At 40.1% G+C, this 24,734-nt stretch overlaps 1 protein-coding gene across 1 annotated transcript in view; it reads left to right on the plus strand.

Annotated features, from left to right (window-relative positions):
• Positions 1-15,873, plus strand: part of LOC136863769 (microtubule-associated protein futsch) — a 395,621-nt gene extending 379,748 nt beyond the window's left edge. Inside the window, exons 23-24 of the mRNA XM_067140122.2 lie at positions 478-629; positions 14,686-15,873. Coding sequence (XP_066996223.2) covers positions 478-629; positions 14,686-14,809 — 276 coding nt within the window. The 3' untranslated portion in view covers positions 14,810-15,873. The remainder of the gene's footprint in view (positions 1-477; positions 630-14,685) is intronic.
• The last annotated feature ends 8,861 nt before the right edge of the window (positions 15,874-24,734 follow it).

Consider the following 24,734-nt stretch of genomic DNA (forward strand, 5'->3'; position numbering starts at 1 on the left):
AGTGGTTTTAGACATATATTTTTGTCCAGGAATTTAACAATACTGTTTGTCTATTATATAGATATTTTGTCATTTATCTCTCCAAATGAATTACTGAAAGATTTTTTAAAGAGAATTTGTATTTGATGACAATACTTTAATTAGAAGTCCTTCAGAAAATTAATCCAAGTCCTAATTCTTGTGTAACATTTGTTCTTAAATTTCAATATTCATTTATATAACATAAAAGCTAATTATCAATACTGTTATTGGATAACTGATTAGAAGACTGAAGTACTGTTCATTAGACTATCATCAAATGTCTCAAAATTAATTTAATTGTATTCCATTTACATAACATATATAGAACTTTCCTATAGATTATTATTTTTTTAAACATAAACTTTGTATGTTACTCTTCAGTAGGCCTAAAGTTATTTTATGATCATCCTGCTTCCCTCCTTATGTAGTAAATAATATGATGATATGATGTTTCAGAACATTCAAATAGAAAACTTTTCAACTAGCTGGAGCAACGGACTAGCATTTTGTGCCCTCATCCATCACTTTCTTCCTGATGCTTTTGATTACGACTCGTTACGTCCTGAAGAGCGGCGCAAGAACTTTGAACTTGCATTCCGAGTGGCTGAGTAAGTAAATTTATTTTATTGAATCCTTCATCATTCAATAAATATTTCTCACTGTCATATTTGTTACTATCCATATACAAGGAATAGACAATGGAGATAGACGAACGTGTTCAAAATCTTGGTTTTGCCATGATTCCCTTATGGGGTTTATTCCATGTTCCTTCTTCAGAAATCTTCAGAACATTTATTTAGGTGAAAATTACATTTTATGTATTTAAGAAAAATACTTTGTTCATTAAAGTATCATCCACTTTTTCATGACTTTAGTCTTACCTTCCAACTTGCAAATGAAGTGGTGCACAGTATTTAATTAATGTGGTGGGTGTGGTAAAACATCCCAACCATTCTTATACACGTTTCTGCAGATAGCAAATATGTATGAGACCTTGTGTTGAGTTAGTAGATCTTAACATCTTTTATACATATATTTATTTATATATGTATGTGTGTATTTATTTATAAAAATCAAACCCCATGGCACTACAGCCCTTGAAGGGCCTTGGCCTACCAAGCGACCGCTGCTCAGCCCGAAGGCCTGCAGATTACGAGGTGTCATGTGGTCAGCACGACAAATCCTCTCGGCCGTTATTCTTGGCTTTCTAGACCGGGGCCGCTATCTCATCGTCAGATAGCTCCTCAATTCTAATCACGTAGGCTGAGTGGACCTCGAACCAGCCCTCAGGTCCAGGTAAAAATCTCTGACCTGGCTGGGAATCGAACCCGGGGCCTCCGGGTAAGAGGCAGGCACGCTACCCCTACACCATGGGGCCGGCTGTATTTATTTATATTCTACTAAAATTATTGAAAAAATCTGTACGATATAAGAAATGGAAACATTTAGTATTTTTATTAATTTTGGTAAGAGAAGAAACTAAATATATGAGAAACGGAGTTTAAATATTGAATAAATCCGGCTGTAGTACAAGATACTGCAGTGCAAAGGATCACTGTATGTTATCAATGAACAGACAGCATTAAAGGTAGTGACATGAGATTATATGACACTATCAGAAATGGACTAGAATATAAACATCTTGATGTTGCAGATTGAAGATGTTAATGAAAATGAAATGTTGTATGGCTTTTAGTGCCGGGATATCCCAGGACGGGTTCGGTTCGCCAGGTGGCAGGTCTTTTCTATTTGACTCCCGTAGGCGACCTGCGCGTGGTGATGAGGATGAAATGATGATGAAGACAACACATACGCCCAGCCCCTGTGCCGTAGGAATTAACTAATTAAGGTTAAAATCCCCGTCCCGGCCGGGTATCGAACCTGGGACCCTCTGAACCGAAGGCCAGTACGCTGACCGTTCAGCCAATGAGTCGGACTGATTTTTTTTTTTTTTTTTGCTAGTTGTTTTACGTCGCACCGACACAGATAGGTCTTACGGCGACGATGGGACAGGAAAGAGCTAGGAGTGGGAAGGAAGCGGCCGTGGCCTTAATTAAGGTACAGCCCCAGCATTTGCCTGGTGTGAAAATGGGAAACCACGGAAAACCACTTTCAGGGCTGCCGACAGTGGGGTTCGAACCTACTATCTCCCGAATACTGGATACTGGCCGCACTTAAGCGACTGCAGCTATCGAGCTCGGTCGGACTGATTTAGCCTGACCCCAGGTCCAAACTTGGGTATCCAATTCACCCCTAGGGGACAAAAAAAATAAAAACAAACTTTGATGCTTGCTGCAAATAAAGGCACACATTGAATTTCTTTTTACATTTTATGTTAATATATTGCTATCTATTTTGATTTTGACTACTAAAAAAGTTACCTAAAATTAATTATAAATCATAAACACAAATTTTATCAGAAATTTATGTAAGTTTACTCATAGATTTTGTCAGAAACCAGAACAGCTGGGCCTTGTTTAGATCAGAAGCTTCTTCCTCCTTGCTCTGGCATTGGTAAATGAGCCTATCAGTTTTTCACAGGTACCACATGTATCAGAATCAAAATGTACTTTCAAGGATAGAAAGTTATTACTAGGTAAACAATGCCATTTTCTACTATTAACATATGTTAAATGAAACCTCTCTCTGCTATATAATGTCAAGGATTACATTAGACCTACATATTTACATCAAACAAAGTATTGGCTCAAAATCGCCACCAGAACCAGTGTGAACTTTCCAATACACAACGCAGAACAACATATAACAACAAAACAACACAATATATTTTCACTAATACCAACTATTATACATATGAGCATTACAGGACTTTTACATTTTAAAACTTATGATCCCACCAGAAGTGACGCTAGACACTGTTCATTTCATTTCATTTCACTGAAACTCTCGCATAAGATTCTAGAAATTTGCCACCTGGGCAACTGCACGGTTTTCCACCCTCTGAATATGGCCCTACCTGACTCCGTAAGCTTATTCCTGTGAAGTATGGATGGAAAACAATATTTCTGTGGAAGACAAAATTCCAAACCCTCATCTGTTAAATATATACTTGATGTTATTAGCCAAACCAAGCCGGGACTATATTCTGATGTATTACACGAGACAGATGGGTCCAGCATGGTTTGAAAAATGAATGATCAAGAATTTATTCTGACTGCTGTTCAGCAAGATAGAAACCATTAAATATCCTTATGATGAAGATTTTAGAGCAAAAGATTAAATTCACCTATTAATCTGTGAATTATTGTGTTGCACATTCCAATTTTCATGAATAAATTTGCATTTTAAGACTTGGAAAGTCTACATAACTTGGGATATTGTAATGAAGAAAGATTTTTAAAGAGAATAGTACAAGTAAGGCACTATACAAATTAAATCAGCAACTATAGAACATTCAGGTATATCACATACAGAAATGCTTTTTAAATTTAAGGATCCTACTCTTTTCTGAGTGCATACAAATGTACGAATTGGAACAAGAGGAAAATTTACCATGAGTTTATTTCTGATTGTAAGAGGGGTTCAGGAATGAGTTATTAAGTTGTGCATTTGGTTAAAATATGAAATCGGAATACCTAGATACCAAATTCTGATAGAGGTTTAATATGGACATCTCTTATAAGTGCATCATTTTAGTGTACTTTTCCATTTCCAAGCCCTGGTGGTGTTAGAACTAGGAAGATGAAGTTGAATGATTTGATCCAGGGTTATATTTAGAGCCCTGCACGGATATAAAAAATATTATCCTCATCCGCATCTGCTAATGGTTATCTGTTGACATGCAACAATTTGACTATATTACATCCAAGGTATTGAAACGGATAGGTCTGTTAACATAAGGGTACGATAGGCCTGATATCTGGCAATAGCCCTCAGCAGTGACACATTTATGAGGGATTTCCTCTCGAGACAGCTGCTGAGATATTGAGCGGATCTTTCGGAAACTTTGTTCCTTCCTTTCACTAATTGTGGGCAGGAGTCAGTTAGGCTTAGGTCAGATTTACAGCTCTATGGACTCAAGGCTTTTTATATATCACAATTTTCCCATACCAGTGTCAAGGATCACCTCACCACAAGCAAAAATAACTGCATGAAATGTATGAAAGACTCATTTGTGGAAATTTCTACAGTATACTGGGTGAAAATCAATAAACATAATTATTTAGAAATTATCAGCAACATTATCTGTACTGCCATACAATTTGCATCCGCCAAGACACTAACTTCATGGATATCCACGGATATCTGCATCCATGCAGAGCTCTAGCTATAGTAACTGTTTGTGGCTATCATGAACTGGAGTTTACCCTCCCACTGAGCATAACAGGATACTGGAAATGTGTCGTGTATCAAGGCTATGGGCACCACTATCAATCTTTGACTCAAATTAGTAAAACTGCCAACCCTCCTATAGGCTGTCACACATTTATTGCAGGTTTCTTTAGGATACAAGACTGACTAAGAGGAATCAGCAACAGAATTTTTTTGTGGTTTAACGCTGCTCTGACACATCATAGGTTTTTGCCAGTGCAAGCAAGGATGGGAAAGAGCTAGGAATGGGAAGGAAGCAGCCATGGCCGTAATTAAATATAGCCCCGGTATTTTCACGGTATGAAAATGGGGAGCTACTGGAAACCATCTTCAGGGCTGCCCACAGTGGGGATACAAACCCACCATTCCAAATGAAAGCTCACAACTACATGACCCTAACCACACAGCCAACCCGTTCGATGGCAAGAGTGTTACTCATAAATAATTTCCTTGCAAATTTTAGTGTTTTTGAGGGAAGGAAATAGATTTCTGATATTCAGTGTTTTAAAACCTATTTTGTTTATCATTATAGACTGGGTGTTTTTAGTAACCTGTTGTCCATCGGCCATTTTCACAAGGGCAGGCATTGACGATATATAGTATGCTGGACCTATGAGGGTCAATGTCCCTTGAATCTGGATTTTAAGAGGTGCTAGAGTTCTCGAGAACTTTTAAATGCCAAGCACAAGGTTTCGTTATTGCTTAGAGGTAAGTGCCTAATCAGCTATGCTAGGCAGGTGATCATGTCAGAATGAATATCATTTGTAGGAGAGTTTTTGTTTTAAGTCTGAATGCACCCTATACAGCACCTTCAGATGAGCCATAAATTTGTGGCACAGCAGAGAAATGAACCTGCTCCAACTGGTAATTTATACCACAGCCGTGGCCAAGTTATTAACCATTTGATAATCAGCGAGAAGTGAATGTGCTTCATGGTGAAACATCATCGTATTACTATAGTTTATGGCAGATAAGATTGTCTCCCATGTCTGGAGCTCATGAGATGAGAAGTTTAACACTATGTAACACTATGCAAAGGCAAGGACATTATTTCATTCAAAATTCCTTCCAGACAATAACTTCATATCAGCAACAAATTGATCAGTTCTTATCTAGGAGCTTCATCAGTTAATCTTTTTCTGTCACATGCGCAAAGTAGCAGTGGGTCTCTCAGACCCGGCTCGGCCTGGCCATTGATGTACCTAATTCTGTCCAACACGCTGACAAGGTTATTTTCTGTGGTTTAAGTTTCAAAGCTCTTATCCTATTCATATCTTCAATAAACAATTATATAAGTGTTTCCATGAATTTTTGAACATGACAGCATCAAGTGGAAGGATTTCAACATGTGAAATAGAAAAATTGTTATTCGACGATAAGTTTGACGATTCAGATGTTGACCTGGATATTGTGATAATCAGTGATCATGAATCCAACAGAGAATTTAGTGAAGAAGAAGAAGACATCAGAGTTGCAACTACAGCCAGTTCCAGTGTTACGGTGATTACAGAGGACTGAAATGCAGTTAGTTCTCCTCATTAGTTTGTTGACAGAGAGAGAAAAACTAAGAAATCAGACCCGGTTGGAACTTCCTTAAATGTTATTTACATGTTATACTTTACTCGCATATTGAGAATCATTGTAACGTTCCTCTGTATTCAGACGGCAGCACACCAGCCTCTCACCGCTGAGTTCCGTGGTTTAAATCCCAGTCACTCCATGTGAGATTTGTGCTGGACAAAGCGAAGGCAGGACTTTTTTCTCTGGGTACTCTGGTTTTTCCTATCATCTTTCATTCCAGCAACACTCTTCAATATCATTTCATTTCATCTGTCAGTCATTAATCATTTCCCCCAAGGAGTGTAAGAGGCTTTGGCAGCCTGCATAATTCTGATCCTCACTGTTAGATGGGGCTTCTTTCATTCCATCCCTGATCCGGTCAAACATTGGAAACAGGCTGTGGATTTTCATTTTCATATTGAGAATCATTGTATTCTTTTTGGAAAATGGTGTTCAGACGGTTAAGGCGTTGGCCTTCTGAACCCAGCTAGCAGGTTCGATCCTGGCTGAGTCCGGTGGTATTCGAAGGTGCTCAAATACGTCAGCCTTGTGTCGGTAGATTTACTGGCACATAAAAGAACTCCTGCGAGACTAAATTCCGGCACCTCGGCGTCTCCAAAAGCTGTAGAAGTAGTTGGTGGTACGTAAAGCAAATAATAAATGGTGTAAACATTTTTTTGGCTAGGGGCTTTACGTCGCACCAACACAGATAGGTCTAATGGCGACGATGGGATAGGAAAGGCTTAGGAGTTGGAAGGAAGCAGCTGTGGCCTTAATTAAGGTACAGCCCCAGCATTTGCGTGGTGTGGAAATGGGGAAACCACGGAAAACCATCTTCAGGGCTGCCGAAAGTGGGATTCGAACCCACTATCTCCCGGATGCAACCTCACAGCCGCACGCCGCCCGGTACTTGGTGTAAACAAACAGATATATGAAGTATATACTGTACTGTTTGCCACAAATCTTCATATCAGTGTGTGTTTTGAGCCCTTAATGTTATGCTAATTTTCAGTTGACATTTTTGAATTTGCTATGAATGAAGGATTCTAAAAAAAATGTTTTCAGGGTATTGACATTATGCCATTTATTTGTAAATTTTTTTATGGTGGAAAATGAATCACTAAAAAGGCGTAAATAACAATTTTTATATTGGGTCTACCAGACCCAGCCCGACCATTCACATTAAGTTTTCCATCTGACTGCTCTAGGCTTAAGAGTCACTAAAATATATTTGGTTTCTTTTTGCTGTGTATCCATTTATGGTGGTCTGACAGGTAGAAAGATAAAAGCAAGGGTTCTGGAACATTATAGGCACTTACAATATCATCAGCTAGAAAAGTATTTCTGACAAGGAGAGGCCAGATCCTGCGTCCAGTCAATTTCAATGAGCTTCGATGTACCTGTAGAGGGACACTCAACAGTAACTTGCGAAGAAGGGTTTAGGTTAATACTCTTTAGTTTTCAAAAAAATTGAGGTGAAACGTCATGACGCAGGATCAGCTTCAGACCAAGTGGAGGTGATAGAACACTAAAAGCCGAACAAATTTTACTTAAACATGTCAGGTCAGCAACCTAATAATTTCCGAAAAATTGATGAATCCCCGATTCCAATGCAGCGCATATATACTTGGAGAGTTACACCGCAGGCACCCGGAGTGGTCATCATACTTGTCTGTGAACTTCGACGATGTGAGTTTGCGTCTAGTTGCAGCTATAATTTTTGTACAAACTATATATATTTTAATAATTGGCTTTACGTCGCACGTACACTGATAGGCCTTATGGAGACAATGGGATAGGAAATGGCTAAGATTAGGAAAGAAGCATCTGTGGCCTTTAAAGTCCTGGCATTTGCCTGGAGTGGAAATGGGAAACCACGGAAAATGATATTCAGGGCTGCCGACAGTGGAGCTTGACACACTATCTCTAGTTGAGTTTCCCCCTACAGGTAGGCCTGCATTGAAGGCAGACCAATGAAAGCAATAAACTAACTGTAAACATTATATTCCACCAGTATAGGTAGAGATAAACCAACTTCCTTGTCTGATGGAGCACATTATGAATGACAGAGCTTAATGTCGAGATCATCAACCAAGGTATCATATTCCTTGTCACCACCACAAAACTGTTGAGTTTTTCACTTGTTTGATTCTTTTTCTTTTTTTAAAGATCCTGGAATAATAACACACTTGGACCTAGATGCCGCCATATTGTCTACAACACCTTGAGCTCATAGTAAACACAAACAAAAGCACACAGTTGGGATATACCATTTATTCACTGAGAATACGTTCATTTTTACGCAGGACAAATTTTAAAGATGGAATATGAGAGTTTTGGCATATTCCAATTCATTTGATACTTCAGCATATTACACTGACTGACAGAGCAAATGCAACACCAAGAAGGAGTGGTCAGAACTTTATGCCAATTGCAGGGTAGACTGACGTCACTGAGGTATGCTCATGATGTGAAATGCGCCGCTGTGCTGCGCACGTAGCGAACGATAAATGGGACACGGCGTTGGCGAATGGCCCACTTCGTACCGTGATTTCTCAGCTGACAGTCATTGTAGAACGTGTTGTCGTATGCCACAGGACATGTGTATAGCTAAGAATGCCAGGCCGCTGTCAACGGAGGCATTTCCAGCAGACAGACGACTTTACGAGGGGTATGGTGATCGGGCTGAGAAGGGCAGGTTGGTCGCTTCGTCAAATCGCAGCCGATACCCATAGGGATGTGTCCACGGTGCAGCGCCTGTGGCAAAGATGGTTGGCGCAGGGACATGTGGCACGTGCGAGGGGTCCAGGCGCAGCCCGAGTGACGTCAGCACGCGAGGATCGGCGCATCCGCCGCCAAGCGGTGGCAGCCCCGCACGCCACGTCAGCCGCCATTCTTCAGCATGTGCAAGACACCCTGGCTGTTCCAATATCGACCAGAACAATTTCCCGTCGATTGGTTGAAGGAGGCCTGCACTCCCGGCGTCCGCTCAGAAGACTACCATTGACTCCACAGCATAGACGTGCACGCCTGGCATGGTGCCGCGCTAGAGCGACTTCGATGAGGGAATGGCGGAACGTCGTGTTCTCCGATGAGTCACGCTTCTGTTCTGTCAGTGATAGTCACCGCAGACGAGTGTGGCGTCGGCGTGGAGAAAGGTCAAATCCGGCAGTAACTGTGGAGCGCCCTACCGCTAGACAACGCGGCATCATGGTTTGGGGCGCTATTGCGTATGATTCCACGTCACCTCTAGTGAGTATTCAAGGCACGTTAAATGCTGCGGCCGGTGGCACTCCCGTACCTTCAGGGGCTGCCCAATGCTCTGTTTCAGCAGGATAATGCCCGCCCACACACTGCTCACACTGCTCGCATCTCCCAACAGGCTCTACGAGGTGTACAGATGCTTCCTGGCCAGCGTACTCTCCGGATCTCTCACCAATCGAACACGTGTGGGATCACATTGGACGCCGTTTGCAAACTCTGCCCCAGCCTCGTACGGACGACCAACTGTGGCAAATGGTTGACAGAGAATGGAGAACCATCCCTCAGGACACCATCCGCACTCTTATTGACTCTGTACCTCGACGTGTTTCTGCGTGCATCACCGCTCGCGGTGGTCCTACATCCTACTGAGTCAATGCCGTGCGCATTGTGTAACCTGCATATCGGTTTGAAATAAGCATCAATTATTCGTCCGTTCCGTCTCTGTTTTTTCCCCAACTTTCATCCCTTTCGAACCACTCCTTCTTGGTGTTGCATTTGCTCTGTCAGTCAGTGTACATAAGCTCACCGGACAAAAAATTAGTCACCCCTGGAGAAATCATCACAAGTATCATTTAATACCATGTAACTCTGCCTCTGGATTTGATAGCCACCTGGATTTGGTTAGGATGTGAGTCCACAAGTTTGTGCAGGTACGTTGTATTCATGTTAAGCCACTTGCTTAGGATTTGATCACGCAGTTCCACCAAATTGCGGGAATGGTAATGTTGGCTTTTTACCCACTGTTCCAACATGTCCTGCTTTCAGTGGGGTTCAAGTCAGGTGCTTTTGCAGGCCAGTCGAGATATAATAGCCTGATGAACTTTGCATTGAAGCTCGTTGAAATCAGTTGGACTCAGAGTCTGGCTTCTCCTTGTGAGCTGCACATGCCATAAGATAATGATCACCAAAATTTCTTTTGATCAAGTATGTCAATTTGGAAGGAGAAACAGTTTTAACATTAGATGTAATAAAAATTGTTGAATGCTCAAGTAACTTCCACACAGGTGAGAGCTATATGTTAAACAGTACATGGTAGACTGTGGCTTGCCTCTGTAGTTACATATTCTTCTTCTTCTTCTTCTTCTTCTTCTTCTTCTTCTTCTTCTTCTTCTTCTTCTTCTTCTTCTTCTTCTTCTGCTGCTGCTGCTGCTGCTGCTGCTGCTGCTGCTGCTGCTGCTGCTGCGAATCTGCCTTGAGTCAGGTATCAACTGGACGTCCTTCATGATTCTCTGTCCTGAGCATCTTGTTTCAGTTGTTCAGAACTTCTACCTTGCTTGACATTTGTTAACTTTCCAAACCTTCATCTTCCTCTACACCTACTTTTCTCTTTATCACTCTCTGTTGAAGAAGATTTCTGCATAGTATGTTACTCAACCAGAATATTTTCCTCTTCCTTACCATTTTCTTCATGAGTTTCCAGTGCAGAATTTATTCTTCTTTTAACTCCCCTACCATAAAAATTTGGTGGTGGAATTATTATTATTTTTAAATTCTGATAAGCAATTTGGACTTCTGTCCACACTGTGTAGGGGGTCTGTTTACTTCAGCATGTCATTCTCAACATAATCAGTACCTACCATGGGTTTTTATGATTGTTAACATCATTATTATTATTGTTGTTATTATTATTATTAGTTTTATATTCATTTAGAAGCCTATGTAGTTGGTCAAAACATGTATGAGTGATAAAATTAATAGAATTGCTAGACAGAAACAATAAAGAAAGAGAACATAAAGGTTGCTTACGTAAGTAACTAATAAGAGACTATTTGAAAGATTCTAAAGAATGCGAGAGGAATGACAGTTAATGTATCAAGAATGATAAACACGAGAGAGAAATACATGTGATAATATTAGAGGATGTACATTTCCTGACCCCAAAACCAAGTGGACTCTTGAATGGAAGAATCAGTGTCAAACTTTGCACACCTCATCCCATGCTATGCAATAAAATATTTCTTATCTTACTCTTTAATTAACATTTGACCAGTACCAGTGGCGGCGCGTGGATAAAGCGTCTGGGGGTTTACTGCTGTCGAAAATAACGTGTTGAGATTTATTGTTACTTGATATTTATACAGATGTAAAATAGTGACATTGCTTGATTAGAAACGCGACTACCGGGCAAGCTGGCCGTGCCGTTAGGGGCGCGCGGCTGTGAGCTTGCATTCGGGAGATAGTGGGTTCGAATCCCACTGTCGGCAGCCCTGAAGATGGTTTTCCGTGGTTTCCCATTTTCACACCAAGCAAATACTGGAGCTGTACCTTAATTAAGGTCATGGCCGCTTCCTTCCAACTTCTAGGCCTTTCCAATCCCATCGTCGCCATAAGACCTATCTATGTCGGTGTGACGTAAAGCCACTAGCAAAAAAAACAAAACAAAAAAAACGCGACTTTCCTTTGAAGGGACACGGCTACAGCTCGAAGAAGTTACCAAAACAATGGAGATGAAAGACAGAGAATATGAGGTGCAATTACTTAAAGCTGATCCAATTTCCTCTGGTTTTGAAGACGTTGCTTGCGTACAAATAACTTCTTCAAGAACGTGTTAGGCAGACTACTGTTGTTTATGTATTGACATATTTTGCTGCTTACTTTTCATAAAAACACATATTACTAATGAAAAGCTCCAAGGGTTCTCAACTTGGAAGCGTGGGTTGGCGACCACGGGGCCCTTAGCTGAGTCCTGGCGTTGCTTCCACTTACTTCCACCAGGCTCCTCACTTTCATCTATCCCATCCGACCTCCCTTGATCAAGTCTTGTTCTTTTCCGACCCCGACGGTATTAGAGCACTCGAGGCCCAGGGAGTGGTTTCATTTTCACGCCCTTCGTGGTCTTTGTCTTTCTTTGGCTGACACCTTCATTTTCGAAGTGTAGGATCCCTTCCATTTTTTCCCTAATTAGGCTCATCTTTGGCTTTGACTATATGAAAGTGACTGAGGTATGGGCAATGCTAGTGATGCCATTCCTTATGCAGCCAATTCCTGCGATAATGGTTGTGAAGGTGTCATTTATAGGGTCAGTTGATCTATGCATATCTGTAGGCTTGGCTGACTGATGGTCAATAGAAACTTCTGGCTCACTGAGGAAAGCAATGGGAAACTCTCTTACTTCTCACTTCCCTAGTACCAAGCTCGATAGCTGCAGTCACTTAAGTGCGGTCAGTATCTAGTATTCAGGAGATAGTAGGTTCGAACCCCACTGTCGGCAGCCCTGAAAATGGTTTTCCGTGGTTTCCCATTTTCACACCAGGCAAATGCTGGGGCTGTACCTTAATTAAGGCCACGGCCACTTCCTTCCCACTCCTAGCCCTTTCCTGTCCCATCGTTGCCATAAGACCTATCTGTGTCGGTGCGACGTAAAAAAACTAGCAAAAAAAAAACCTTCCCTAGTATGCCTCTTCAGTGATGCCTAGGCTATCTATTACACGGTGGCATAACTAAGAAAGGATGGGCCCTCTTCCAAAGTACAATTTTGGGCCTCCTTCCTCAAGTTCTGACATAGTGCTATTATGATGTTTCCTACATTGATCATGCATACTAGAGTTATATTATATACTGGGCAAGTTGGCCGTGCGCGTAGAGGCGCGCGGCTGTGAGCTTGCATCCGGGAGATAGTAGGTTCGAATCCCACTATCGGCAGCCCTGAAGATGGTTTTCCGTGGTTTCCCATTTTCACACCAGGCAAATGCTGGGGCTGTACCTTAAATAAGGCCACGGCCGCTTCCTTCCAACTCCTAGGCCTTTCCTATCCCATCGTCGCCATAAGACCTATCTGTGTCGGTGCGACGTAAAGCCCCTAGCAAAAAAAAAGTTATATTATAATTAACTAAATCTTATCAGAACTGACATCCATCACAATTTTCCATTCATTGTTCCATGCATGCTGTTATGACCAGTAAAGTGAGATGAAGTTGCAGCACTGTACATAAATCAGGGACACTACAAGCAATGACCAAGTTTTCTACTATCAGAAGTTCAGCCAGTTCATTTACAATTGACAGGTCACAAACTTTTATTTCCTAAATATCTAACTCGCCATTGTACCAGCCGCAATGTTTCAATTATATTTTTCACACTATCAGTTCCAAAACCACTCTGCTGTGTTGAAATGTCACTAACATAAATTTCAAAATCACTCTGTGCTAGAATGTCACTAAAGCAAACATGGCAATCCTCTGACTTTGTGCTGCTTACTCACTTAAATTTGCAAACAACATGCCGGATTTGGCTTTATCACAATATGTAACGCTATTGATACTGGAACCTGTTAAAGAATCTTCTCCTACACTTTTAAAGAAACAGTAAATTTTTTCAGACTTTTTAAAAGATTCTTCCTTTCACATTCTCTTTTGCGGTTTTGCAAACCACATAAATACTTAGATTTACCGGTACTTCAACTTGTAATATAAACGTGCATGTGTCACCAAGTCACAAACTGAACTGATCACAACTGACTCTGAATTACAAACCTGACCTCATTAATTGCGGGATGGGGATTTCCCCTTGAATGATGCAATGCGGTCAAGTGTGAGTTTCGAGTTCAACAGGGGAGAGACTACCTAATCTGAGCCCACAACCTATACTGATTGCGTGAAAGTACCTCGAGAGGACTGGCAACAGTGGTGGACAATCAGCTTCGTTGTGTTGATATTTTTGTGCTTGTACGTGCATGTCCCATCCCAGCCCAGCTCAGCTGCCAGTTAATACACAGCTTGGGGATTCACCAAATTACATCGACCCTGAGTCGCATCAGAGAAAGTTGCAGTATCATGTGCAACATAGATCACATCTCTAAGTAGGTGATGTTTAGATATCACATCAGTACGAAAAAAGAAAACAAGAAAATTATTTTACATTGCTTAATTTAGTTTGGTACTGAATAGGCTTGCTGGTTTCTTTCAGATACAAATGAAATGACGTATTCAGATATACTGTACTATAACCAGGCAAGATGGCCGTGCAGTTAGGAGCACGCAGCTGTGAGCTTGCATCGGGAGATGGTGGGTTCGAACCCCACTGCCGGCAGCCCTGAAGACGGTTTTCTGTGGTTTCTCATTTTCACACTAGGCAGATGCTGGGGCTGTACCTTAATTAAGGCCACGGCTGCTTCCTTCCCACTCCTAGCCCTTTCCTATCCCATCATCACCATAAGGCCTATCTGTGTTGGTGTGACGTAAAGCAAATCATAATACTGTACTACAGAATGGATTTGTGGGCACCCTGAACACGTGGGCCGCCCCACACGGCGGCCACTGCTATGACAGCTGATGATGAAGCTGTGGGGAATCCAACCAGCCTTTGGCTGAGGACTTTACATGCATACATAGCACACATGCTGGGAACTAACGTAGAAATACCATGTTCTTTAGAATGAGAAAGATGATTCTATTTGGGTAGGGATATTCTTCTTATTCTTATTCTTATTGTTGTTCTTGTTCTTGTTCTTCTTCTTCTTCATATACCATCATGTGACATAACTAAGTAATATTCTCCCTATGATTTCAGTGATAAGGCCGGAATTGCGCCCTTGCTGGACGTCGAGGACATGGTAATGATGCGGAAACCAGACTGGAAATGTGTCTTCACGTATGTCCAATCCGTTTATCGCCGCTTCAAGGACGAAGACTGAAAATAAAATTCAGCGACTAGTAGTGTTAAATGTTCCTATTTCAGACACTTCTTGTTTTTTTAATTTTTTATTCCCTTAAGCGTGAAATTATCCAAGGAAGATCTATGTGTGTTTTCATATATGTACAGTGTTGTAAATTAGTTATTTAATTTGAATAATTTATGCAAATCATATGGTGCTATAATTCCTGAAGTTAGACCTACCTTTGGATATAAGAATGCCAGTTTTTATATTTATCTGACTAGTGAAGACAATCATTTCCCTGTATTTTATAGACGAGATGGAAAGAGGCTTTTCCTGTTAAGTTCAAAGAATATGTAACAGAAGAATTCAGGAAATGTGGCATTGTTTACATTTGTACGTTAAAATATGTTATTTAATATGTGATTTATTTTGCCTATGACAGGTTAAAAATGATGGATGAGACTTTTGTAATGATAAAACTAATATATAGTTAGCCCGCTGCTCCAGTAATTCCATCTCTATACATACTGTATACTAACATCCATCTCTGTTTTTCTAGCTGATAACTTTTTATACAAGAATTTTATATGAGTATAGTTAATAAGTGCTACAAGTCTGTAATTTAATTTCAAAGCTCCTGTCTTTTAAAGATTCATCTAAACTTACAAAAAAGGCAACTTGAGGAGGTAAAATACTTCCATTTGTTTGTAAATGTCTGTGGTGCTTTAAAATTACTACACTGGTGCTAATTATTTTTTGTACTGAGCTTTACAAAAAATAAAAATACTGAAGGTCACAACTTTCAGTTACTTAACATGTCAGTAATTCATATAGTTTCACTGGGTTAGGTGATACTTACATCACATTGGATATTAACATTGTTTAATCTTAAACTAAACGTTTCATTTAAGTCAGACAGTTAAGTTATATTTCATCATGTTTATCTCTAGCCAAAAAAATGGGTGTAGCTATGTCTTTCAGGAGTTAATTTTTGTATGTGATTTAGTAGGGCCTACTAATTGAAACAAAATGAACGAGCTTTCTTCTATAAATAAATATACAACTGAATATATAAATAAATAAAGAAATATATAAAACAATATTGTCTTATTCTTTCAGTTATTGTTTACCTTAGTCCTGCCAATCTGACTAAATTTAATGAGATAAAAGAAATTCAGTACCGTATCTCTTCATTTACAACTCCGTCTAACCACAGTGATCTAATGGCATGCTTGGTTGTTCATTATTTTTCTATTCTCACGATAGTAGGTTCAATGCAGGCTGAGGTCAATGGCAGTTAAGGGTACTTAAATGCACAACTCACTGTCGTTAACTTCTGGCATGTTGAAGAACATGTGTAGGACAAAATTCCAACACATCTGTGTCTCTTAAAATCTAAAGCAATTGAAAGGGTATCAAGCAAATAACATGATTGATCTAACCATTCTACCTTCAGCATTTATCTTCAACTGGACAATCTTTTGAGAAGCTTCTAAGTTATGTCTCTTCCTGTTATACCCATTACACTTCCACACTGTGTAACATTCCAAACAAACACTTAAAAAAATATTTTCTAATACATTTACCCAAGTCAGTTCCTTAAGCAAAAATTCCTGAAATTCTCTTGAAAAAATTTGAAAAATTCATGTTTATAGCTTAAAATGTGGGTGTAATTTTGTGGAAATTTCATGATTTTTTTTTTTTTTTTCAAAATGTAGCACAATGTAAATGTAATGCTATACACAAGCTTCAGTTAGTAACAGTCTTAGACATAGCATTATATTTGCAGCATTCATTGTGAAATAAATCTCTTCATTATTGAGGTGCTTAGAATAATAATGGCAGATCCCAACCTGAGTTCATTTTGAGAAAAATAACATCTGGGTTTTATGAAAATTCAGGAAATTTTTAACATTATGACTTAATGTCTTAGGAGTATGTTTTTTAAAGTTTATTTGCAAATTATTCAACCACTTTGGTTAATAGTTTCTCTAATTTTGTGCTGTTTAGTAGTAAAATGTATACAGAAGTGAAAAAATACACCATGGTGTAAAATTGAGTCATTATTCAACATGTTTAAAAACTAATCCAGCTCCATTTCCAGATCTTCATATTCTTTATCACCACCACAAAACTGTTGAGTTTTTCACTTGTTTGATTCTTTTTCTTTTTTTAAAGATCCTGGAATAATAACACACTTGGACCTAGATGCCGCCATATTGTCTACAACACCTTGAGCTCATAGTAAACACAAACAAAAGCACACAGTTGGGATATACCATTTATTCACTGAGAATACGTTCATTTTTACTCAGGACAAATTTTAAAGATGGAATATGAGAGTTTTGGCATATTCCAATTCATTTGATACTTCAGCATATTACATAAGCTCACCGGACAAAAAATTAGTCACCCCTGGAGAAATCATCACAAGTATCATTTAATACCATGTAACTCTGCCTCTGGATTTGATAGCCACCTGGATTTGGTTAGGATGTGAGTCCACAAGTTTGTGCAGGTACGTTGTATTCACGTTAAGCCACTTGCTTAGGATTTGATCACGCAGTTCCACCAAATTGCGGGAATGGTAATGTCGGCTTTTTACCCACTGTTCCAACATGTCCTGCTTTCAGTGGGGTTCAAGTCAGGTGCTTTTGCAGGCCAGTCGAGATATAATAGCCTGATGAACTTTGCTGTTGTCATCTAGCATACTCATCCTGCAGATGTTGACTGAAAGGCAACACCTGATCATCAAGAATGTTTAAATAAACACGCTGGTTCATGTTAGTGCTCACCTCAATGAGCAGGTCCAGTCCATGATATGAAAAACACCCCCAAAACATTATAGACCCACCACCGACTTGAACCTGACCTTGCGGCACATCCAGGATGAAATGCTTCATTTGGCCTTCAGTGCATTCAACGATGTGCGTCATTGGAATACAGGCAAAACCGTGATTCTTCAGACCACATTACATTCTGCCAGTCAGCTACTGTCCTTGTTCGATGATTTCTAGCCCATTGAAGATGCGCTGCTTTATGTGCCTGTGCGAGCAATGGCCTCTTGTGAGGTGACCGACTCCAACTGATCATTGCATGTAGTTCCCGTTGCAATGTTCTCTTGCTAACAGGTTGGGATGGACCTTCATTCACTTACTGTGGCAATCCCTGTCAGATTTGGAAGCGATTTTGATTCACAAGCCGTGAAACGTGTCTCCGGTCCCTCTCATTCAGCATCTTCTTCCGACCATAATTCTGACGACATGTTTCGTGGCCACGTGTAGTAGACCACTGCTTGTAGACACGGTGAACAATCCGCTGCAAGACACCAACAAATCCAGCAACTTCACGCACCATATGGCCATGGGCATGGCCAAACACGATTGCCCCTTTTTGCCACTCTGTCATATCCTTACATCTACCCATGCTGACATACACTACCCACGTGAAACATCAATGTCTCGCTGATAACTACTGCCTTAAGCTCACGTAGAGGTAGTGTACATGTGGTTGAGCATGGGACTCATTCGCTGTGCTATCTGTACAGGCTTAACAATCTATATGTGCGTGCGCACTAGGGTGACTAATGTATTGTCCGGTGAGCTTCGATGACAGGAATATACCATTGTACTATGGTCTCAAAGTTTGAGGTCATTTGGGATCTGCCATTATTATTCTGCGTACTTCAATTTTATCCTGTATAAATCAGCTCCTTTTTTACTTAGTTAAAATTCATACAAAAATCAAAACATTCTACCTCACATTTATTTCCAGTCATTCAATATTAGTGTAGGTTGCAGCATGTGACACTTTCCTCCTTTATACTCCTGGTAACAAACTATACAAGACTGTGTTTAATAAGACTGTATTCTTGTTTGATACTCATTACCACAATGTTCTTACACAATTATCAACAAATTTTCAAAATTTTGCATTCAATGCTCTTAAAATTTCAATTGCATTGAGATAAAAAACAAATTCCAGAGTACCTTTTCAAATAAGTCTTTCTCTTGGTTCCTGTTCTCTTGCAGATAACATCTTAAGTGGTAATTTTAAAAATACCTATTTTGTTTCCATCACTGAAAGCCAAATTTAAAAAACTGCCATATTTATGATAAAACCTGATCATACATCTTGTTAAAAACAAAGTCACCTGGTTCTGTGTATGCCTATGCTTCAGACAAGAAAATGTTTCTTCCTAAGTACTTTTCTTGAATGGCTTAGTTAGCACTTTATACCTTAATAACTTCTGACTTTGCAGTATATACTACAACCAATGGAAGAAAATTCATGTATGACTTGTGTTCCTCCTCTGACTTCTTTTGACTAAATCCATTGGTTTGCACTCCTCTGCATCCTCTGACAGATCAGATAATACTATGATAATCTCACCTTAAGATATCATGGTGCCAATTTCCTCTCTATTAGTCTAACTGTGACTTCTATTTCATATTTCTCTTTTGGTTTACTCTTTGTTACTACTACTACTACTACTACTACTACTACTACTACTACTACATTAAGCTGTTGTTTTCCTTGAAATAGTGCACCAAATATCCTATTAATATTTTGATGATTGTTGTTTAAATGGGCCTAACAGCTAGGTCATCGGCTCTATTAATATTTTTGGCTTTCTTTATCTCCTACTGAACTGTGGACAAGTTCATATTTCCAATCGAATCTTTGTATCAATCGGTCTTCACAATTCATTCTCAACTATGGTCATAAGAACGTACCCTCTGTGTTATGTTTTTATTCAACATTAGAATCTCTCCCTCATTTCCCCTATTTAAAGTGTTAAATGTATCATCATAATTGTGGACAAGTGACTGATTCACAATGGTAAACAGCAATCCCATGAAAGTGTTTCGTTGAGGGGCCTGTTCTCCCAGGAAAATACCAAATAAAGAACAGGATGCAAATTTAGTTGTATGTTCACCTTCCCCATCTGCTTCAGCTTTCACCGATAAGGTTAATTAACTAAAACTAGGTTTCATAGGGTTTCACAAACATTCTTGTGAATAACATGGAATAGCCACAGTATGTTCTTTGCTTGGATATTTTAGCCAATGACAATTTGAAACCTGTAAAACTAATAATAAAATGTCCTTGCAGTCCTTCTGTACTTTCATACCTTTGTAGTTTGAATACCTCTCACCTCTGTTTCTTTTTAATTTGCTTACCTGGCTTGATATCCCATGCTTGCTCTTCCTCTCTGAGACATAGTTTCATCCTGTGAAGAATCAGAACTGAACAAATCTGGCATATACTCCTTGTCTTTATCAGAATCATAACCGTATATATTTTTTTGATTTTAGTGTCTGTAAGATCCTGAAATAAAGCAAATTAAGGTTTATTTTATAAAAAGAGATCCTTTCCTCTCATGGTCCTGGTCAATACATGTCTCCAATCAATACTCATTGCATTTGGGGGATGGTGAACTTGAATTCCACTGTTGCCTGCCCTGAAGATGGCTTTCCGTTGTTACCTATTTTCACACGATCTTAATTAAGGCAACAGCCTTTACCATCCTTGTGTTACCAAAAACCTTCAATGTGTTTGTGCGAAGTCAGATCGCAAAAAAGTAAAAAAGTAAAATAAAAAAATGAACAGTTACCATACGTAAAGTTACAAGCTTGCTAGCGTACTTAATTGTTCAGTTTTAAGTTTTTGAGTATGATGTCTTCATCCGTCAATACGTTTATATACCGAGATACTGGTATGTTATAAATGTGATATGGTATAGCAGCTTACTGTGATGGTACTGTTGAGCCTATCAGACAATATTCGCGAGATCAGAGATGATGGAGCATGTTCGAAACACAATCAAGGTGATCAGTTGAGGCTTGTCCTACAGACAGGCAACAGATATTTTGAACATTTCATTCAAGGTAATACAGTAACATAATAATGTTATTAATTTTACATCTCACTCTACTTTTACAGTTTTCAGAGACGCCGAGTTGCCAGAATTTTGCCCCACCCATGTTCTTTTACGTGCTAGTAAATTTACTGACACGAGGCTGGCGTATTTGAGCACCTCCAAATACCACCAATCTGAGCTGGGATCAAACCCACCAACTTGAGCTCAGAAGGATAATGCCCTACCGCCTGACCTATTCAGGCCAGCATCAGTCAAGGCAATGCCAACAGTGAGTGTTATAATTCATACCTGAGAGTCGTTTTACATACAAAAGCAAACCAAAGTCATCTCCGTACAGGCCATGAAGGCCCTTGGAGGGGTGCAAGGTAAAGGCTTCCACTATCAGTAACCTCGGAACTTGATGGGGTAGAGTGGTTAGCTCTACGCCCGCCCGCCCTTGCCCCCAGGCATTAACCTGGTACTCATTTTTTGTGCAGGCTGATTGCACCTCCGGAAGTGGAAATCTCGTTTCTTAAATTTTACGATTTCCTGACGGGGATTCGAACGTACGTCCTTCCGGGCGAACCGAGCACGCCTTTACCGCCTCGGCCAAGCAGCCCCTCGTTTTACATGACTTTCTTAAATGGAAGTACAGTCATCACGTAGGTGCCAGCTTTCTTTCGAAAGATATAGGGTTCGAACCCCACTGTATTGTCTGCGCACCTTTTCTGGATAGATTTACACCCTAGTGCTGAATTGGTCGACCTCGGCAATCTTCGAGTTTCGTACTGGCAACCTTTGAAACACAAACTATGAATTGCTTATGCATCGCTGTGCGACATCTGGCGTACACTTTACGTACTAGTACTGTTGTTATTTACACAGCAAAGCCAAACTACAGAATTCACTCTAGGAATAAGATTCGCATCGAGAAATGTTATATAATGTTATATAATGTGTGTGTGTTTGTGTGTGTGTGTGTGTGTGTGTGTGTGTGTGTGTGTGTGTGTGTGTGTGTGTGTGTGTGTGACACAGTTGTTGGCTTAAGATAACAAAGGTTTAGCAAAATTCATATCGATCGATCATATTATCGATTCAATTCAGAATTCATTTCCATTCAGCTGGCAGTACTACTGGAATCGGAATTGCTCCCTCCTTACTCCTCAAACCCGTACACAAATCTATCGATAAAAAAGTGCGCAGATAATAGGTAGCCCTGAAGATAGTTTTCTGTGGTTTCCCAGTTTCACACCAGGCAAATGCTGGGGCTGGACTTTAATTAAGGCCACGGACGCTTCCTTCCAGCTCCAATTCCTTTCTTATTCCGTCGTCCCCATAACACCTATCTTTGACGGTGCGACGTTAAGCAAATTGTAAAACAGAATTGCAATCATCAGATGATAATCCTTCCATCACGAACATTTATGCCATATTTGAAACTAGCTGTTACCCGCTGCTTCACTCGCGTGGATTTCGTAATTTCATAAAAGTGATCATTCCTCGGTAATACATTAAGACATTATCTGAAAATCCCTAAAGTATAACAAAGTGAGTTTCATTTACCCCAGAAACTCTCTGTAAACCACGTTTGAGGTATTGCCTTTTGGGGCTAAGATGACCATGCGACATAGAACTGTACATGTGAAAAAGAGTCCTATCTCAAGTCGAAAAAAAGTGTTTCTTTATTGTTAAAGGAAATTCCAAATAGCCTATCTATTTTCACGACTGTAACATCTTCAGTTTTTGAGATATAAGTATCCTCATAAAAATAATTCAACTCCTTTATCAGTCCTGTACCCCCCCCACTCAAGTGGATTTCCGAAAACAAATAAATACATATTTCTTTATTTTTAAGGGAGATTCCAAATACCAATTTTCACGTCTATAACATATTTAGTTTCTGAGATATAAATATCCTCATAAAAACAATTCAACACTTTTTTCCGTCCTTTTCACCCCCCTTAATGTATTTTCCGAAAACAAAAAATACGTGTTTCTTGATTTTTAAAGGAGATTCTAAATACCAGTTTTCACGTCCGTAGCATATTCAGTTTATGAGATATTAGTGTCCCCATTAAAGGATTCTAATAATAATAATAATAATGTTATTTGTTTTACGTCCCACTAACTACTTTTTAAGGTCTTCGGAGACGCCGAGGTGCCGGAATTTAGTCCCGCAGGAGTTCTTTTACGCACCAGTAAATCTACCGACACGAGGCTGTCGTATTTGAGCACCTTCAAATACCACCGGACTGAGCCAGGGTCGAACCTGCCAAGTTGGGGTTAGAAGGCCAGCGCCTTAACCGTCTGAGCCACTCAGCCCGGCATTAAAGGATTCAAACCTTTTTCAGTCGTTTTCACACCTCCCCCCTTAAGTGGATTTTCCGAAAACAAAAACAAATATACGTGTTTCTTTAATTTTAAAAAGACTACAAATACCAATTTTACGTCTGTAAAATGTGAAGCTTTTGAGATATACTAATTTTAAAAATTCATCCCATTTTTCATTTCTTTTCATCCCCCGGCAAGTAGATTTTCCGAAGACAAAAAATACATTTTTCTTTGTTTTTAAAGGAGATTCCATGTACTAATTTTCACGTCTGTAACATCTTCAGTTTTTGAGATATAAGTATCCTCATAAAAAGGTTCAGCCCATTTTTCACTTATTTTTATCCCCCTTAAGTGAAGTTTTCGAAAACAAAAGAATGCGTGTCTCTTTATTTTTAAAGAAGATTCCAAATACCAATTTTCACATCTTTAAACTGTTAAGTTTTGGAGATAGGCATACTCATTTTAAAAATTCGCCTCCTTTCTTCACCCCCTTAGCGACGGAATAATAGACCAAGCTCGATAGCTGCAGTCGCTTAAGTGCGGCCGGTATCCAGTATTCGGGAGATAGTAGGTTCGAACCCCACTGTCGGCAGCCCTGAAAATGGTTTTCCGTGGTTTCCCATTTTCACACCAGGCAAATCCTGGGGCTGTACCTTAATTAAGGCCACGGCCGCTTCCTTCCCACTCCTAGCCCTTTCCTGTCCCATTGTCGCCATAAGACCTATCTGTGTCGATGCGACGTAAAGCAACTAGCAAGAAAAAGAAAGCGACGGAATATCCAATAATCCTCCCTTAGTGAGCACCTACGCTGAAATATAAATGTATCCCCAAAATTTAATTTCTTTATGACCAGTAGTTTTGGCTCGGGGATGATGAATCAGTCAGTCAGGACATGTTATTTTATATACACAGTAGAAAAATTTTTTGAACGTATGCCATGCTCCACAAAACAATACCTCACACCCAGGTATATTACCAACTAAACCTTTATTCTCTACCTTGAAGTTTACAATAGACCATTGATGGATTAACTTTCATTTTCAGAACACAAACGGAAATGTCCAAATAGGGGCGAAAACAAAGTGATAACAGTCATCCAGGGTGGATTTTTATCACAGTTGGAGAGCTTCAGTATGGTTTATGTCCTCCACGAGCATTTATCATAGATTGGCACCTACGTGGCATGCTCCGTATAACTCGACGGAGGTCACGTTGTGGTATCAGGTTCCATTCTTCAATGAGAGCCTGTTCGAGGTCTTGGAGAGTCTGTGGTGGAACAGGACGCTCACGAACACTTCTGTCAAGCCTATCCCACACATGCTCAATGGGATTAAGGTCAGGACTCACTGCTGGCCATTCCATCGCTTGAATGTCCAGTTTTCGCAATACAGCTCTGGTGATGCGCGCTACATGAGCCCTGGCAGTGTCGTGCATGAGTACGAATTCAGTGCCAACACCGTATGCAGCAACCAACACATGCTGTATCAGTATCTGCTCGATGCACCCACAACGGTAAGATTACCACGGGCGACGACAAGATCCGTACGGCCATCAATAATGATGCCACCCCACACTACCACACTACCTTGTCCGGATCGGTCGCCTTCCTGGACAACATTTGGCATGTACTGCTCACCACGGCGTCCCCATACACGTTGACGTCCATCACGCTGTGTCAGGGGAAATCTGGACTCATCTGTGAACAACACAGGTCTCCATTGGCGAAGTTGCCAGTTGACGTGGGTGCAGGCAAACAGAAGGCGAGCT

The sequence above is a fragment of the Anabrus simplex genome, chromosome 2 (genome assembly GCF_040414725.1).
Source record: "Anabrus simplex isolate iqAnaSimp1 chromosome 2, ASM4041472v1, whole genome shotgun sequence".
NCBI classification, from domain to species: domain Eukaryota; kingdom Metazoa; phylum Arthropoda; class Insecta; order Orthoptera; family Tettigoniidae; genus Anabrus; species Anabrus simplex.